General features: G+C 43.7%; 1 protein-coding gene across 2 annotated transcripts in view; it reads left to right on the top strand.

The window, feature by feature from the left end:
- The first annotated feature begins 1,881 nt into the window (after positions 1 to 1,881).
- Positions 1,882 to 17,017, top strand: part of RAB6A (RAB6A, member RAS oncogene family) — a 48,279-nt gene continuing 33,143 nt past the window's right edge. For both annotated transcript variants that reach the window (XM_006100464.3, XM_006100463.3), the window contains exon 1: positions 1,882 to 1,997. In XM_006100464.3, the coding sequence (XP_006100526.1) occupies positions 1,928 to 1,997 (70 nt within the window). In that variant the 5' untranslated portion in view covers positions 1,882 to 1,927. The remainder of the gene's footprint in view (positions 1,998 to 17,017) is intronic.

Consider the following 17,017-nt stretch of genomic DNA (forward strand, 5'->3'; position numbering starts at 1 on the left):
GCTGTTTCTTCTATCTTACATTAATATATTTGCCACCATTAATGAATCCATATTGCTCATTGTTATTAACTAAAGCCCCTCTTTATTCAGATTTCCTTAGTTTTTGTATGTTATTTTTTTTAGTAGAGGATCCCATTCAGCTTAGTTGTCATGTTTCGCTGTCATGTTGGTTATATTCACATTACACTTAGTTGTCATTTTTCCTTGGGTTCCTCTTAGCTGTGGCATTAACCTTCGTATTTGGGTCATGAACTGGTTTGAAAATCCGCTGCACACCGTGGATCCTCTCCAAAGAAAAATGCTCCTGCTTCAGATGTCTGCTTGAAGGGAGGTCCATGCGTCGCAGGTTTACAAGCCCTGCTTGGGAGGAATGGATGGTCTTTAAACCACCCCCTTCCCCACATTTGGGCTCCATCAGGCTCTACCTCTGAATTACTGTGTGACCTTTTTGCAAAGTTGTTTTGTGTGTGTGTGTGTGTGTGTGTGTGTGTGTGTTTCCCCCCCTTCATGGGCCTCAATTTCACTGTCTGTGCGGTGAGGGGTGTGTTTCTCCTGATGGCACCGTAGAAGGCGGTAGTCACCCAGAGCTGTCAACATCTGGGGCAGACTCATAACATGACCACGCTAGGTCATGCCAGGGAAGTGATGGGCTTATCGATAAGGAGGTTGCAAAGACTCTGTGGGGAGAAAAAAACAATACCCAGTTGGGGAGAAAAAAAACAGTACCTGGGTTCCACCTTAGTTCTGTGGATTTTGTTAAGTAATTTCCTTCCTCAGCTTTGCTTTCCTCATCTGCAAAACTGGGGGCCCTTCTTCTAGTAGTTATGAAACTCCTGGGAGCATCAGCCTAGAAGGTACCTAGTAAGAATTCGTGTGATGATTTATGATAAGAAAGAACAAGGGACGGTGCACGGGTGAAGGGCGGAGCTGAGGACTGTGAGGCAGGCCTGAAGGCTCGGGATAGAGGAACCTAGCTCACACCTTGGCTCCCCGACCACACTAGTGCATTGCAGGGCGCAATTCCACCTCCATTCCGCCTCCGTCCCCGCCCCACTTTACTGCCCCGCCCTCGGGCTTCGAGGCGCCACACTTCGCATGGCCGCCGCGACACGACGCTTTCTCCCCAGCGAGGGCCGCGCGCGCTCTTGCGCCGCCACCTCACTCCCGTCCCGCCTTTGGTCTCTTCCGATTGGCTCATCACGTATGTGACGTATTCGCCCCTCCCCTGCTGGTTCCACCCGCCTCACTTCCCCCGGCTCCGCCCCGCCCCCTCCTAGCTTCTGACTTGAGTCGAAACCAAACTGGCTCTCGTCTAAGCTTCGCGGGAGGAGCCGGGAGAGCAGGCTGAACCAGGAAGACGCCGGCTATGGCGCGCGCGCACGCACGCACGCACGCACTCACGCCAAGGCCGGCGGGGCGCGGGCTCGTGCCCGGGCTCGCCCTGCGCCGCCTGAGGCACGCGCATTCAGCAGGTTGGGCTGCGGCGGCGGCGGCGGCAGCTGTGGGCACTGAGGCGCTGCGTGTCAGAGGTCCCAGACGTCTGCGGCTCCGGCTCCGGCTCCGGCTCCGCCACCCTCCGCCTCCCACCCCAGTCTCCGCGCCGGGTTCGGAGGACGGCACGGCGCTAGCCCTTGGGAACGCCGAGCACACCGCTGGCTTCCGATACCGCCCTCCTGCCCTACCCAGCCGCGGGCCTCGCTCGGTGCTAGGGCGACTTTGGCGGGGAGGCGGCGGCCGACGGTTTGCCTGTCTGTGAAAGAGGAGCCCTGCCCCCAGCCCTTGCTCCCGCCGGCCCGGCCCTGCAGGGGGCCGAGAAGAGCTTCGGCCACCCGCCCCTTTTTCGTCAAACCGGTTGAGAGCAGCGTTCGGTCCCGAGTCGGTCCGGGAGGCTCTGGGCTGCGGGCAGTCCGCTTCCTCCGGCTCCATCATGTCCACGGGCGGAGACTTCGGGAATCCGCTGAGGAAATTCAAGCTGGTGTTCCTGGGGGAGCAGAGCGGTGAGTGCGCGGCTCCCCCACTCCTGGCTGCCGGCTGCAGCGTCCCCGCACCGCCCCCAGTGCGGCCCTTCCGTCCTCGGAGGCTCCCTGCCGGCCTCGCCTTCGCGCTCGGTTCCGCCCCCAGCCCTCCCCCGGGTTCACCGACCCCTCGGAGCCACCGGTGCCTTTTCGCTTCGACCCGTCTGTCGGATTTTGACCCTTTCGTCCCCGGCTCCGGCGTCTCCTTTCCCCGCAGCCCGGCCTCCTTCCGTCGGTCCCCCTCCCCAGCCCCCTCCCCACTCCGCCCAGCCCCAGCCTCTTGTCCTTCCCTTTCTTCCCTCGGTCTCCGTCGTCTCACCCACCCAGCCCCCTTCCTGGAGCCCCACCCTTATTCCTTGCTCGTGTCCCAGCGCCTGGGCTCCGTGAGGCCCACCCTGGCGAGGCCCATTCCCGGGAACCGGGAACCAGCCCCCTGCAGCCTTGGGCCAGGCGGGTGGGATCTGGGCGTTGTTTTCCCCAGAGGCTGGGCCCTGAGAAGTGCGGATCTAATGGAAGTGGGGGTCGAATAAAATTCTTGGATAGTTTTCACCTGGGTGGGGAATTCGTCTGGGTTGTAGAGGAGAGGTATCTGAATTGGAGGCGACTGGATGGAGTAGTGGGAGGTGTGTGTGTGTGTGGGGGGGGGGGGGGTGGCCGTCAGCAGGTGGCCGATTTTTGCCCCTTGGTTAGGCTGTGGCTTGTTGGAAAACCTCCTTTTCTTCTCTTGACTTTCATTCCCGACAGTTCTTTTGACAGTGTTGGTGCTTTCCCGACCTCTGCCAGATGCTATGTCATGATCGTTTTGCTTGGAATTTTTCACATCTCACCTCTCCTTTTTCTCGTTTCTCTATGAAGCGGTGTCTGATTGTCCTCACGGGGGTGCCAACAGGAATTACTGGGGAAACTGTTAGTTATCCCATTTCTTCTTGAGTATTTTCCAATCATATATTTACGATTCCTGCGAGAGAAGGTTTGAGAATAACGAACATCTTTGTTTGGAGGATTTCCCTTGGGGTTAGAGAGTGTTGAAGTAGGGATTGATTCATCAGTTAGTTTTCTAAATTAGATTTAATATGTAATATCTCTTCAGCTAAATGACTCTTTTATGCTTAATATTCCAGACTGTCTGATAAGTGAAATTGTTATCTCATTTACCTGGTCAGGCTTCTGCTGTCGCTGTAGTTTGTGTTAGATACAGGATCCTAATATTGTGATGGTTGTGTCTAAAATTACTTCCTGTGGTAATTCCAATTTTATGCTGTATTATGCAAACTTGATACTTGGCAGTTTAGAGATTATAGTCCGTTGTTTTTCTCACACTTTTCATGGTCATCTTTAGAATTCACTCATTGAGAGATTAGTTTCTCCCAACTCTTCAAACATTGAGTTACCCTCTAGCTGTTTTAAAGAAAGGTTAGGTTATAGAAAACATTTGTTATCTTTTGGTTGGAAAGAAGATAACTGATACAAGTTCAGAACTTGAATTATGTATACTAACACTAACTAGGTTAGTATTAGTTGCAAAATTGCTTCCAGTTGGATCTGAGAAATTAATTTTCTCCTTTTCAACATAATATTTTCCCTCCCCCTCTTACCAAGGAAAAATGTAGCCTTCTCTTTGCTTATGACTTTTCCTGAAGTAAGTATAATCTTGTTTCTTTTCTTTTTATTGATTGATTGATTTTAGAGGGAGAGGAAAGGAGGGACGATGGTGACAGGGAGGAAGACTGACACAGATAGAGACAGAGAGACATTGATTTCTTGTTCCACTTATTTATGCATTCTTTGGTTGATTCTTGTTTTTGCCCTGACCAGGAATTGAACCTACAACCTTGGTATATGGGATGATGCTCTAACCAACTGAACTACCCCGCCAGAACAGTTTTAGATTTATAGAAAAATTGAAAAGATCATGCAAAGGGTTTCCATATAGCCCCACCCAGTTTTCAGTATTATTAATATCTGACATTAGTATGGCACATTTGTTACAATTAATAAACTAATAATACATTATTAACTAAAGTCCATAGTTTATTCAGATTTCCTTAGTTTTTGTCTTTTTTTTGTTTCAGCATTAATTTCTGGATAACATATTTAGTTGTCCTATCTTCTTAAGCTCCTCTTAGAATATTTTTTAGGATTGTTTATATGCTTTTTATTTTTAACTCTATGTAACTGTGAGGTTAATATCTTTTGAGGTTACTATATTTCTAAGTAATGCCATCCAATAGCTTTGACAATGACAGATTGATCTTTGTTTTTATGGGCAATGTCTGTAATTTTTGTACATTAGCAAAGATCTGTAGAATCCATGTCATCTTGATGTTAACTCTTCATGAATTATTTATCTTTAGGTTTTAGAATTACACAATTCAGCTTTCAGAGACTAATCTGTGGTAAAGCCTGTTCGTTTCCTTAATAGCATTTACCACATTTATAATTCTTACTAGTGGCCTGGTGCATGAAATTCGTGTGGAGGGGGGCGGTGTCCCTCAGCCCAGCCTGCACCCTCTCCAATCTGGGACCCCTTGGGGGATGTCCAACTGTCGATTTAGGCCTGGTCCTGTGGGATGGGGCCTAAATCGGCAGTTGGACATCCCTCTCTTAATCCAGGACTGCTGGCTCCTAACCGCTTGCCTGCCTGCCTGCCTGATTGCCCCTAACCACTCTGCCTGCTGGCCTGCTCGCTCCCAACTGCCCCCCCCCCACCGGCCTGCTTGCTCCCAACTGGCCCTCCCTGCCAGCCTGCTCACCCCCAACTGCCCCCCCTCCCCCGCCAGCCTGATCACCCCAACTGCCCCCCCCTCCTGGCCTGATTGCCCCTAACCCCCTCTGCCCCGCCACCCTGGCTTTGTCCGGAAGGATGTCTGGAAGTCTCCCGGTCTAATTAGCATATTACCCTTTTATTAGTATAGATTTTTTATGTGTTTGTTTTTGTCTATTTCCCACAGCAGAATACAAGCAAGCCCCCATCCATGAAGATTAAAAACTTTTTTTTTTTTTTTTTTTTGGTTCATTGTATCCCCAGTGCCAGGCTCATAGTACGTACTTGAAATATTTGGTGAATGAATGGTTAAATATAAAAGTAACCAAAGCTGTAACCTATATTAATCTTTGCTATGGAGAGACCTAAATTTTTTCCTTCTATAATTAATGGTTTAACAATAACATTTTATATTTATATTATTTGATTGTATTCAGGGTTACTGCAGATGCTTAGCTGGGGCAGGGAACCCAGTAATTTATTGTCCTCACCATTTCACTAAAAAAAAAAAAGTGGCCAGGATTTCACACTTTTTTTGAGTTGAGCAAAATTTAGACTGTTTTTCATCTTATCAAAAATTTAAGGTCTTATTGTTTCAGTACACGAAGCCTCAGATTGAATAAATGACATCAATCTTGGTAGTCTTCCTATAAGTTCTTATGGTTTCTTTATATTTCAGTAGTGTACATGGTTTAATGAAGGAATGTTGAAATACATGATTTGAATCTGAAGTTTCTTCAAGGAATCCCTTTTTTACTACCTGTCGCTATTGTCTTGAAATGCAGAGGTACTTTTAGGAATGTCATTTTCATTTACTGTAGAAGATATTACTACAGCCATAACTGGTTTGACTCAGTGGATAGAGCGTCGGCCTGCGGACTGAAAGGTCCCGGGTTCGATTCCGGTCAAGGGCATGTACCTTGGTTGCGGGCACATCTCCAGTAGGGAGTGTGCAGGAGGCAGCTGATCGATGTTTCTCTCTCATTGATGTTTCTAACTCTATCTCTCTCCCTTCCTCTCTGTAAAAAAGTCAATAAAATATATTTAAAAAAAAAAGATATTGGGGGTTAATCGGGGGGGGGGGGAATGAGGACACATTTGTAATTCCTTAACTAATAAAGAATTTAAAGATTAAAAAAAAAGAAGATATTACTACAAACAAATATTATAGGTTACAAATTAGGAAATGTGAGATCAGGAAAAAGCACATACCTCGCCTATACCTCGCCTATTACTGCTTATTTTTCATGGTATTTAAAATTTTTTTTTAACATTTCTTTTAAAAATAATTCTTTAATTAAAAAAAATGATTTTAGAGAGAGGAAGGGGGGAGAGAGAGAGAGAGAGAGAGAGAGAGAGAGAGAGAGAGAGACATTGATGTGAGAGAAACATTGACTGGTTGCCTCTTGTAAGTACCCTGACTGAGAATGGGCAACCTAGGTATGTATGCTGACTGGCAATCAAGTCTGCAACCTTTCAGTGTATGGGATGACGCTCCAACCAACTGAGCCACACTGGCCAGTGCTACATCAGTTCTTTTGACTTAAAAAAATTATTTTACTATGACAGACTAGGCGTACTGAACAGTTTAGATTGGCTAGATCAGTGAACTTAAACTTTTTTAAAGATGGGTTATGCACTTACAAATTATTGAAGCCTCTAAAGAGCTCTGCTTATGTGATTGATTTGTTATTTATTGACCTGAGAGAAAGAGAGAGACATTGATTTGTTGTTCCACTTATTCATTTATTCATTGGTTGATTCTTGTATGTGCCCTGACCAGGAATCAAATCTGAGACCCTTTGATGCTCGGGCCGATGCTCTAACCACTTAACAGCACCACCCAGGGTTCAATTTTTTTTTTAATCTAAAAATAAAGATAATAGGGTCTATCATATAAACTTACTGTAAAGATTAAATTATTTAACAAGTGTATTTAAAAGAGTGCCTGGCACATAAGAAGAGCTCAGTAAATATTTTAACTTAACAAATGTTAACTAAAAACTGCTGTAGCCAGTTGCTCAGTGGTTAGAGAATCATCCCGAAGGGTCTGACCGAAGGGTCTTAGGTTCGATTTCCAGTCAAGGGGCATATACCTCTGTTGTAGGCGCGATTCCCGCCCTGGTCGGGGCACATGCAGGAGGCAACCAATCAATGTGTCTCTCTTACACATGATGTTTCTCTCCCCTTCTTACCCCTTCCTCCTCTCTCTCTCTACAAAAAAAAAAAAAAAAATCAATGGAAAAAATATCCTTGAGTGAGGATAAAACAACAACACTGAAAAAACCCTGTTGTTCTGTCATTGGTTTGGTAGAACCTTCTCTTAAGAAATTTCATTGGGGAAGAAAGATATACTTCCTAATGTAATATAGTGAGATGAGTGCAACTACTTTGAAAAGTAGAGTTAAAAGGCTCAGAGAAATGATAATGGATGGAGCATGGAGTTTCAGAGAAGGCACATTATAAATATGACTAATAGTTTAAGCATCTTTAGTTGAAATTCTTTAATGAAAGCATTCTGTCGTTGGAGGAGACTTTGAGAAGTCATCTAATCCATTTCTCATATGGCTTTAATCTGGACCACTTTCCCCCCCCTCCAACTTTGTTATTAATAAGTAATATAACCACATTTTTCTCAACCCACCCCCTTTCTCCTTTAGTAATTATGTATGTTTTCTTGTGTATATTCTGGGATTTCTTTATGTAGACACAAGCAAATATGAATATAATTTCTTGTTCTCCCTTACATAAGATATATCAGACTTGATTCTTCCACTTAACAATATACTCTAAAGGTCTTTTCATATTAGTACATAGAGAGCTTTCCCATTCTGTTTTTTTGTTTTTAAATAAAATTTTTGTTTTAGATTTACAGAAAAAGTGCAAAGATAATAGAGTTTCCATATACTCTACACCCAGTTTCTTCCATAATTAACACCTCCCATGTACATTTTTTACAACGAATGAACCAATATTGATATATCATTATTAACCTAATTCTATATTTTATTTAGATGTTTTTAGTTTATCTAATGTCCTTTTTCTGTTTCAGGATCCCTTCCAGGATACTACATTTGATTTAGTTGTTAGGTCTCCTTAGGGCAGGCTGTTCTTTGGTGGGACAGTTAAATTGGATCACTCTTAAGTTACTTCGTCCTGTTAGATATCACCAGGAAGACACATTTTGTAGTTTGTTTGTAATATATTTTTATTGATTTCAGAAAGGAAGGGAGAGGGAGAGAGAGATAGAAACATCAATAATGAAAAAGAATCATTGATTGGCTGCCTCCTGCATGGCCTACACTGGGGATCGAACCTGCAACCTCCTGGTTCATAGGTCGATGCTCAACCACTGGGACATACCAGCTGGTCCACATTTTGTAATTTTTAATATCAAACATCCCTGTTTTGAAATTCTCAAATCTATCCCCATGCTTTGTTAAAGCTTTTCTTTTTGGGAAGACAATGTATTGTGAGAAAGACAGCTCCAGAGATAATCAGGCTCTGCTTCTAATCCTGACCCCAATGTTTACAGTGTGATCTTGGACAGTTTACTCAATCTTTTTAAACTCTTTTCATTTCTGATATGGTAATACTAACTTTGTGGTGTTGTTTTCCCCACCCTCTAAATATAGATATCATTCATTTTGGTTAGATTGGTATTTAATCTTTACATTATTAATAGGTAAATGATATTCACAGCTGAGTCATGTAGTATACAGTTTACTTGTACTCTCTTGCATGTCTTTTTGTATTCTGTTGTGTCACTATTTAACTTGCTTTTTTCCTTTGTTTAATTTACATGTACATCATTTATTTATTCCCAAACTCTTTACCAACAGTGTAAATCACCTTTCAGAATGCATCAGATTTTCCCTCATTTTGATCTCCTTAGGACATCTCTCCCAGAACTTTCTGACCTTTTCTAATTTATATTAGTTACCCTCTTATGATTGGTAGATTTTCTTCTCTTTTTTATTGGATGTGTTGGATGGATTCCTTGTTTCTCAAATTACATTTTTTTCTTCTTTGTTTACTCCCTCATTACATTGAACATATCCTGCAGTAGGTAGTTAAGGGAAGATGAGAGGACGTTTTTGAGATCTTGTGTATCTGAAAATGTATCTGTACAAGCCTTAACACTGGAAGTCCTTGGTGGAGTTTAGAATTAATGTATTGCTTTGAAGATTTTAGTGTTGCCATTATGACTCTTTGTCTTTTGATCTTTCATAATGATATGTCTATTTTCTTTCTTTTTTTAAATACACATATATTTTTATTGATTTCAGAGAGGAAAGGAGAGGGAGAGAGAGGGAGAAACGTCAGTGATGAAAGAGAATCATTGATCTGCTGCCTCCTGTATGCCCCTCACCAGGGACCTAGCTCACAACCTGAGCATATGCCCACAACCTGAGCATATGCCCTAACCAAGAATGGAATTGTGGTTTATAGGTTGATGTTCAACCACTAAGCCACACCGGCCAGGCTCTATTTTCATTTTATGTACAGAATAATAGGTATTAGTACTTTCATACTGGAAACTAATGTTCTTAAGTTTCAGGAAATTTTCTTAACTAGAATGATATCCTCTTTATTTTCAGTTCTCTGAAATTCTTCTTAGGCCTCCTGAATTGATGCTCTGATTTTATCTTGCCTATTTTTTCATTTCTTTATGTTTCTGACTTAATTCTCAAAAGATTTTCTTAACTTTTTCATTCTATCAAGTTGTATTTCTGCTATCATTTTTAAAAAATATGTTTTTATTGACTTTAGAGAAAGAGAGGAAGGGAGGAGGATAGAGAGATAGAAACATCATTGAGATACAGACATCGACTGGCTGCCTCCTGCAAGCCCTACTGGGGATTGAATCTGTAACCCAGGCATGTACCCTGACCAGGAATCCAACCGGGAACCTCTTGGTTCATGGGTTGATGTTCAACCACTGAGTCACACTGGCCTGGCAATTTCTGCTATCTTAATTTCAAAGGGTTCTTTATTTTTTTAAGTTTTTATTTATTGATTTGAGAGAGAGAGAAGGAAACAAAAAGAAAACGAGAGAGAGAAACATCGATTTGTTGTTCCACTTATTTGTGCACTCATTGGTTGATTCTTTTTTAAAAATATATATATTTTATTGATTTTTTACAGAGAGGAAGGGAGAGGGATAGAGAGTAAGAAACATCAATGAGAGAGAAACATCGATCAGCTGCCTCCTGCACACCCCCTACTGGGGATGTGCCCGCAACCAAGGTACATGCCCTTGACTGGAATCGAACCTGGGACCCTCCAGTCCTCAGGCCGACGCTCTATCCACTGAGCCAAACCAGTTAGGGCGGTTGATTCTTGTATATGCTGTGACTAGGGATGGAATCCGAAACCTTGACATATTGGGACAACACTCTAACGAATTGAGCTACCTGGTTATCCTGTCCTGCTATTGTGAGATTGCATAAAACCTTGCCCAGATACCCCATATAGACTTCATTAAGGTGTTACATGCTATACAAAACAGGTCTTTGCTTTTTAAAGCTTCCACTCTAAGAATCATAGAATTTTATAGGTCATATATCCATTTCAGGGGATATAGCTGTTAAAACTTCAGATATAATTTCTATTCTTGCTCATAGTTTAGCAAGGAGCAATAAAGTAGATATAAATCTTTTACATTGCTTTCTCTGTACCTTCCAGCCTCTATTCTTGTACCTCCCCTTCAGTCCATTCTCTACATTGATATCAGATTGGACTTTATAAAAATATAAATCAGAGTAACTTTCTTGAAACAAAAACAGTGTGTTCCCAGCTGGTTTGCTCAGTGGTTAGGGTGACTGAAGCATCTCGGGTTTGATTCCAGTCAAGGGCGAGTACCTCAGTTGCAGACTCTCACATTGATGTTTCTTTCTCCCCACTCCCTTCCATTCTCTAAAAACCAATGGAAAAAATATCCTCAGGTGAGGATTAACAACAAAAAAACACAGTGTGAATGTACTTAATGCCACTGAATTGCACACTTAAAAGTTGTTGAAATGGTAAATTTTATGATATATGTAGTTAAAATTTTTTTGAACTAAAATAAAACAACCCCACCTTTGTAAATTTTAAAAATGAGTCTTAGAATAAGTCTAAAATCTTTCCAAAGGATCTACATGGACCATACTACATTATAGGGCTCCTTTCCATCTTTCCATTCTTACCTTGAACACATCTCCTACCATCTCTCTCTTTTTCAGCCATACTGGCCTTCCCCCCCCCCCCCCCCCATTTTTGTAGCTCTTCACTAATCACCTTGTTACATACTCCCTTTGCCTGGTTAACTCCAGCTTATCCCACACTTGATCTTAGTCAAAGGCGATCTCTCCAGCTCATCCTTTAGAGTTCAGCTTGAACTTACTTTTCAAAGAAGCCTTTGCTGACCTCCTCAGCATGGTTTAGATTCCCAGAATTCTTTATACTCTCAGTACTGTGTACTTCTTCTTGCTGCCTTTAATACAGTTGTAATTATTTGTCTATTAAAATTTCTGTTTTCCATTTGGTCTGTAAGTTCCACAAAGGTAATGTTCATGAATTTCTTTTTCTTTCTTTCTTTTTTTTTTTTTTTTGGTAATCCTCATCTGAGGATATTTTTCCATTGATTTTTAGCGAGAGTGGAAGAGAGAGGGAAAGTCAGAGAGAAACATCGATGCGAGAGAAACACACCGATCGGTTGCCTCCTGCACAAGCCCTGACCAGGGCCTGGGCCGGGGAGGAGCCTGCAACCAAGCCACGTGCCCCCGACCAGAATCGAACCCAGGACCCCTCAGTCCACAGGCTGATGCTCTATCCACTGAGCCAAACCGGCTAGGGCATGTGTTCATAAATTTCTTATTCGTTGCTGTATTTTAAGCACATTGCACAGTGCTTGCAGCTCACTAAATATTTTTGAATAACTAAATGGTTTATGATTTTTACCCCACTTAGTTTCAGAAAGGACTTGATGTTGCTCACAATAATAAATACATATAAAAGAAACTAAAGGAAAAACAGAATAAAACAAAACTAAAGCCGAAACCGGTTTGGCTCAGTGGATAGAGTGTCGGCCTGCGGACTGAAAGGTCCCAGGTTCGATTCCGGTCAAGGGCATGTACCTGGGTTGCGGGCACATCCCCAGTGGGGAGTGTGCAGGAGGCAGCTGATCGATGTTTCTCTCTCATCGATGTTTCTAACTCTCTATCTCTCTCTCCCTTCCTCTCTGTAAAAAATCAATAAAATATATTAAAAAAAAAAACAAAACAAAACTAAAAATCTAGGAGGAGAGAGGTTTGATATACTAAGTATCTGGTCTGACTGGTTCAAGTTGAGGAAAATAATGACTCAGTAAAGGTCATTGGATTTGTCAAAAACTAATAATTTTTATTTTTTAAAATTGATTTTAGAGAGAGGAAGGGAAAGATACAATGAGAGAGAGAGAGAGAGAGAGAGAGAGAGAGAGACATCAATGCGATAAACATCTCTCAGTTGTCTCCCACACATGCCCTGACTGGGGATCAAACCTGAAAACTAGGTATGTGCTCTGACGGGGAATCAAGCCCACCATCCTTTGGTGTACGGGACGATACTTCAACCAACTGAGCCATACCGGCTTGAGCGAGAACTAATCAATAATTTTTAAATGGTTTCAGTAGGGTTTTGGAGAGTCAAGAAAAATTCCGAAGTAGGCAATATGTATAAATGATATATACTTGAAAAGTGAATTTGTGATTGAACCAAATATGTTTCTGGGTTCTTAAAATATTTTAACCTATTATGGGAAATTTTAAACATAACAGGAAATACAGAGAATAGTATCATGAACTCCCATAAACTGTTACTCAGCTTCAATAATTATCAACTTAGGATGGGTTTCATCTATAGCACATATACCCTCCGCCCTCCCACACACTAAAGTGGGTTGAAGCAATCCCATATACATATCATTGCAAATATTTTGGTATGACTGCTAAAAGATGAGGACCTATTGGTATATTGTTGACACTCATGAATATAGTTACCCACAGAGGCCTTTATTTTTGGAATATTTTCTTTGATATGTTTTTGAGATGTAATATTTCAGGATCTCTAGATCATTGCTATCCAGTTGAACTTTCTGTAGTGGTGGAACTATTCTATATTTGTGCTGTTTAAAATGATGATGATATGGGTGACTGAGGAACTGATTTCTAAATTTTATTTCATTTTAATTTCAGTAGCCTCATGTGGCTAGTTAACTAACCCTTTATCTGTACTTAGCCATTCTCTTAAAACTGAAGGCTATCCCTTCAGAAATTTATGCATAAGCACCTAAAATTATTTATATAATCAAGGTGAGTTAAGTTGATTATAATAGAGAAATAGAGAATGTGATGCTTCATACATTTAGACAGATTTTAGGCCACCTCTGGACTAAAGATATTTGATGTGTAGTATTTAAGGCTGCACAAAATCCAGTCAGAGTTTTTGGATCTCTGTCCTTGATGTCTATCATAATGCCTTTCATATAGGTGACCATAAAATATTGACTGTACAGTCATTAGGAATCTGGATAAATAGTCTTTCTTCTTTAGGAAGGTGACAGAAGTATCATCATACATTAAATAAATAGGAAAAAAACAGATGACTACTGAAGTTACTGCTTATTTGTAAACTTTTATGTTTGTTTATTGTTATTTAATATGGAATATTTCTTTCCTTTGGCCTGTGAAATTATTATAGTTAATGTGATATGGGGAAAAGTCCTGGAGCAGGAGTTAGGAAAACTAAACTATAGTCTTTGGTCTACCACCTTATAAATTATGTACCCTTAAAGAGTTCACTTTTTAACCTCTCTGTGTCTCGGTTTCCTCATATGTAATATGAGAAGATTCTTCCCCCTTCCCCATATAGTATGGCCTGTATAGATGGTCCTCTGTAAGTTCCACCAAGGGATTTACTGTCAGAACCCTCTCATATAGTCCTACTTATTTAATCTCACAAAACTTCCAGAAATTGAAAGTGGTTCCTCTTTACAAAAAGACTGAGTACATTTAGTTTTAAATAAAACATTCCTTTGTATTCTCAAAATTCTTCAGTTGAACTTTCCCCTCCAAAATATTGTACATTTGTTTTCAAAATCTCTGGTACTGTAATAATTGTAGTTTTTTTATGTAAAATAATCTAAATAGTTATTTCATCCTCAATCTGATTGATATTCTAAATATTGTGGTGATTTATTTTATTTTTCAGGATTTTTACATTGGTGCTTTGTTATGGATTGAGTCGTATCCTTCTGAAGTTCATTTTTTTTAAATTTTTAATGTTTTTGTTTTTTTTTTAAATATATTGTATTGATTTTTTACAGAGAGGAAGGGAGAGAGATAGAGAGTTAGAAACATCGATGAGAGAGAAACATCGATCAGCTGCCTCCTGCACACCCCCTACTGGGGATGTGCCCGCAACCAAGGTACATGCCCTTGACCAGAATCGAACCTGGGACCCTTCAGTCCGCAGGCTGATGCTCTATCTACTGAGCCAAACCGGCTACGGCTGAAGTTCATATTTTGAAGTTTAACCTCTAGTATCAGGTGCAATTGGTTAAGATGAGGTCATTCTAAGGTAGGGTGGGACCCTATACCAGTATGACTGGTGTCCTTATAAAAAGGGGAAATTTAGACAGATGTAAATAGAGAGAATGCCATATGAAGATTAAGGCAAAGATGAGGGTAATGTTTCTATGCACCAAGAAATGCCAAGGATTTGCTGCAAACCACCAGAAGTTGGGGAACAGATTTTCCTCAGAGCCTTCAGAAGGAACTAACTCTGCCAACACCTTGATTTTTGGATTTGTAGCTTCCAGAACTGTAAGACAATAAATTTCTATTGTTTATCCATTCTGTTTGTGGTACTTTATTATAGCAGTCCTAGCAAACAAGTACAGTGCTTAATATCCCTTTGCAACCAAATATAAAACTCCATACACTTCTGACAACTTAATGGACAATGTGTATTTCCTGTCCAACTGAATTTTTTGAATAGTCAGATTACCCAAATTGTGTGAGTAAATCCATGTTTTGTGGCTTCCTGACAGTATATTTGTTTGCATACATAATAATAATATCAACTGACATTTGATATCAGGCCTAACTAATTTAATCCTTAAAACTGACTCTATGAGGAGGAACCAAGATGGCGGCGTAAGGTACAGACCTGTGCGTGCTGCCTCCCACAACAACATTGAGACTACCTATTATAAGACAAACAGCTATCATTCAGAACCATGGGAAAGCTGGCCCAGTGGAAGCTCTACAACTGGAAGGAAAGAAAGAAGAGCATTGAGACTGAGTAGGTTGTGCAGAGGCTCCACGAACGGAGGTACGGAGTTGCGCGCCAGGCGGGCTGCAACTGGATGCGTGGTTTTTTTCAATCGGAAGGGGCTGCAGACTCTCGAGTCCACTGAGCTTGTTTGGGGCGGGATTCTGAGGTCCCAGACCCCTACGGGGAGAGGCAGGACAGCCTTGCAACGGGCCAGAGAGCGAGAGTGGCTGTCTCGCGGAGCTGCCCGGCGCTTGAGGACACGTGGACGTGGATTTGCAGAGAGGTGAGGAGTCGCGGAGATGCCATTGCCTTTTGCCCCGCCCTGGTGAGGCACCAAGAACAGAGGTGCGGAGTCGCGCACCAGGCAGGCTGCAACTGGATGCGCGGTTTTTTTCAATCGGAAAGGGATACAGACTCTCAAATCCACTGAGCTTGTTTGGGGCATAGACCCCTACGGGGAGAGGCGGGACGGCCTTGCAACTGGCCGGAGAGTGAGAGTGGCTGTCTCTCGGAACTGTTCGCCAGCACTCGGGGACGTAAGACGCGGAGTCTCGGAGATGCCATTGCCCCTTGCTCTGCCCTGGTGATTCCCGGGGACCCCGCCCTACTCAATTTACATCTCCACCCAAGCTATGCAAGTGGCACAAAGGGAACCACCGGCGCTTTTGCAGCCCAGCCCAGCAGAATGCAAATTTCAACTCCTCGCATACATAAGGGACACACTCAAGAAGCAGAATCAGGTTCGGAGGAAGCCGGAGCCGGACCCGGCTGGGCCGACGACGTGGAACCACTTTACCAGCAAACGCACAGGCAGGTCCACCAGATCCAGTCTCACATGGGACGCTGGGAGATGGCAGACAGGCAATCTGTGCACTTGGTAGAAAACAAAATCCAAGTAAGCATACCAGATATTCAGCCACCAGGAAAGCCTGGAGATTTTGTCCAGCAAGGAGCCACCCAACAAAGGACAGAATGCCAAACTTCGTGTTGCTGAGACGGCCCCTGTGAGGCTGAGACGGCCCCGGTGAGGTCGAGACGGCCCGGGTGAGGCAGAGACGGCCTCCGTGAGGTTGAATCGGCCCCGGTGAGGTCGAGATGGCCCCGGTGAGGCAGAGACAGCCCCGGTGAGGTTGAATTGGCCCTGGTAAGGCCGGGACGGCACCGGTGAGGCCAGGACGGCACCGGTGAGGCAGCGATGGCCCTGGTGAGGCCGGGACGGCCCCGGTGAGGCAGAGATGGCCCCGGTGAGGCAGTGATGGCCCTGGTGAGGCCGGGACAGCCCCGGTGAGGCCGGGACGGCCCCGGTGAGGCAGAGACAGGACCGGTGAGGCTGAGACGGCCCCGGTGAGGTTGAATTGGCCCTGGTAATGCCATGACGGCCCCGGTGAGGCCGCGACGGCACCGGTGAGTCCGGGACGGCCCTGGTGAGGCAGAGATGGCCCCGGTGAGGCAGTGATGGCCTCGGTGAGGCCGGGACGGCCCCGGTGAGGCTGATACGGCCCCGGTGAGGTTGAATTGGCTCTGGTGAGGCCGTGATGGCCTCGGTGAGGCGAGTCGGCTCCTGTGAGGAGATATGGGACCGGTGAGGCTGAAAAGGGCCCGGTGAGTTGATTGGCCCTGGTAAGGCTGGGACAGCTCTGGTGAGGTCGCGACGCCCCGTGAGCCGGGACAGCCTGGTGAGGCAGAGATGGACCGTGAGCTGAGACGCCTCGTGAAGTTGAATTTGCCCAGGTGAGTTTGAACCGGCCCGTGAGTTGAATGGCCTGGTAAGCTGGACTACATTGTGAGGCCCCACGGCCCGTGAAGCCCCACGGCCCGTGAGCAGAAAGCCCAGTGAGTTATTTGCTCGTAAGTTGAACGGCCCGTGAGGCGAACGCCCTGTGGAGCTGATGTCCGGGAGCCCGAGGCACTGTAGCAGAATCTCGTTAACAAAACC

This window comes from Myotis lucifugus, unplaced genomic scaffold (assembly GCF_000147115.1).
Source record: "Myotis lucifugus unplaced genomic scaffold, Myoluc2.0 scaffold_313, whole genome shotgun sequence".
In the NCBI taxonomy this organism is placed as follows: Eukaryota; Metazoa; Chordata; class Mammalia; order Chiroptera; family Vespertilionidae; genus Myotis; species Myotis lucifugus.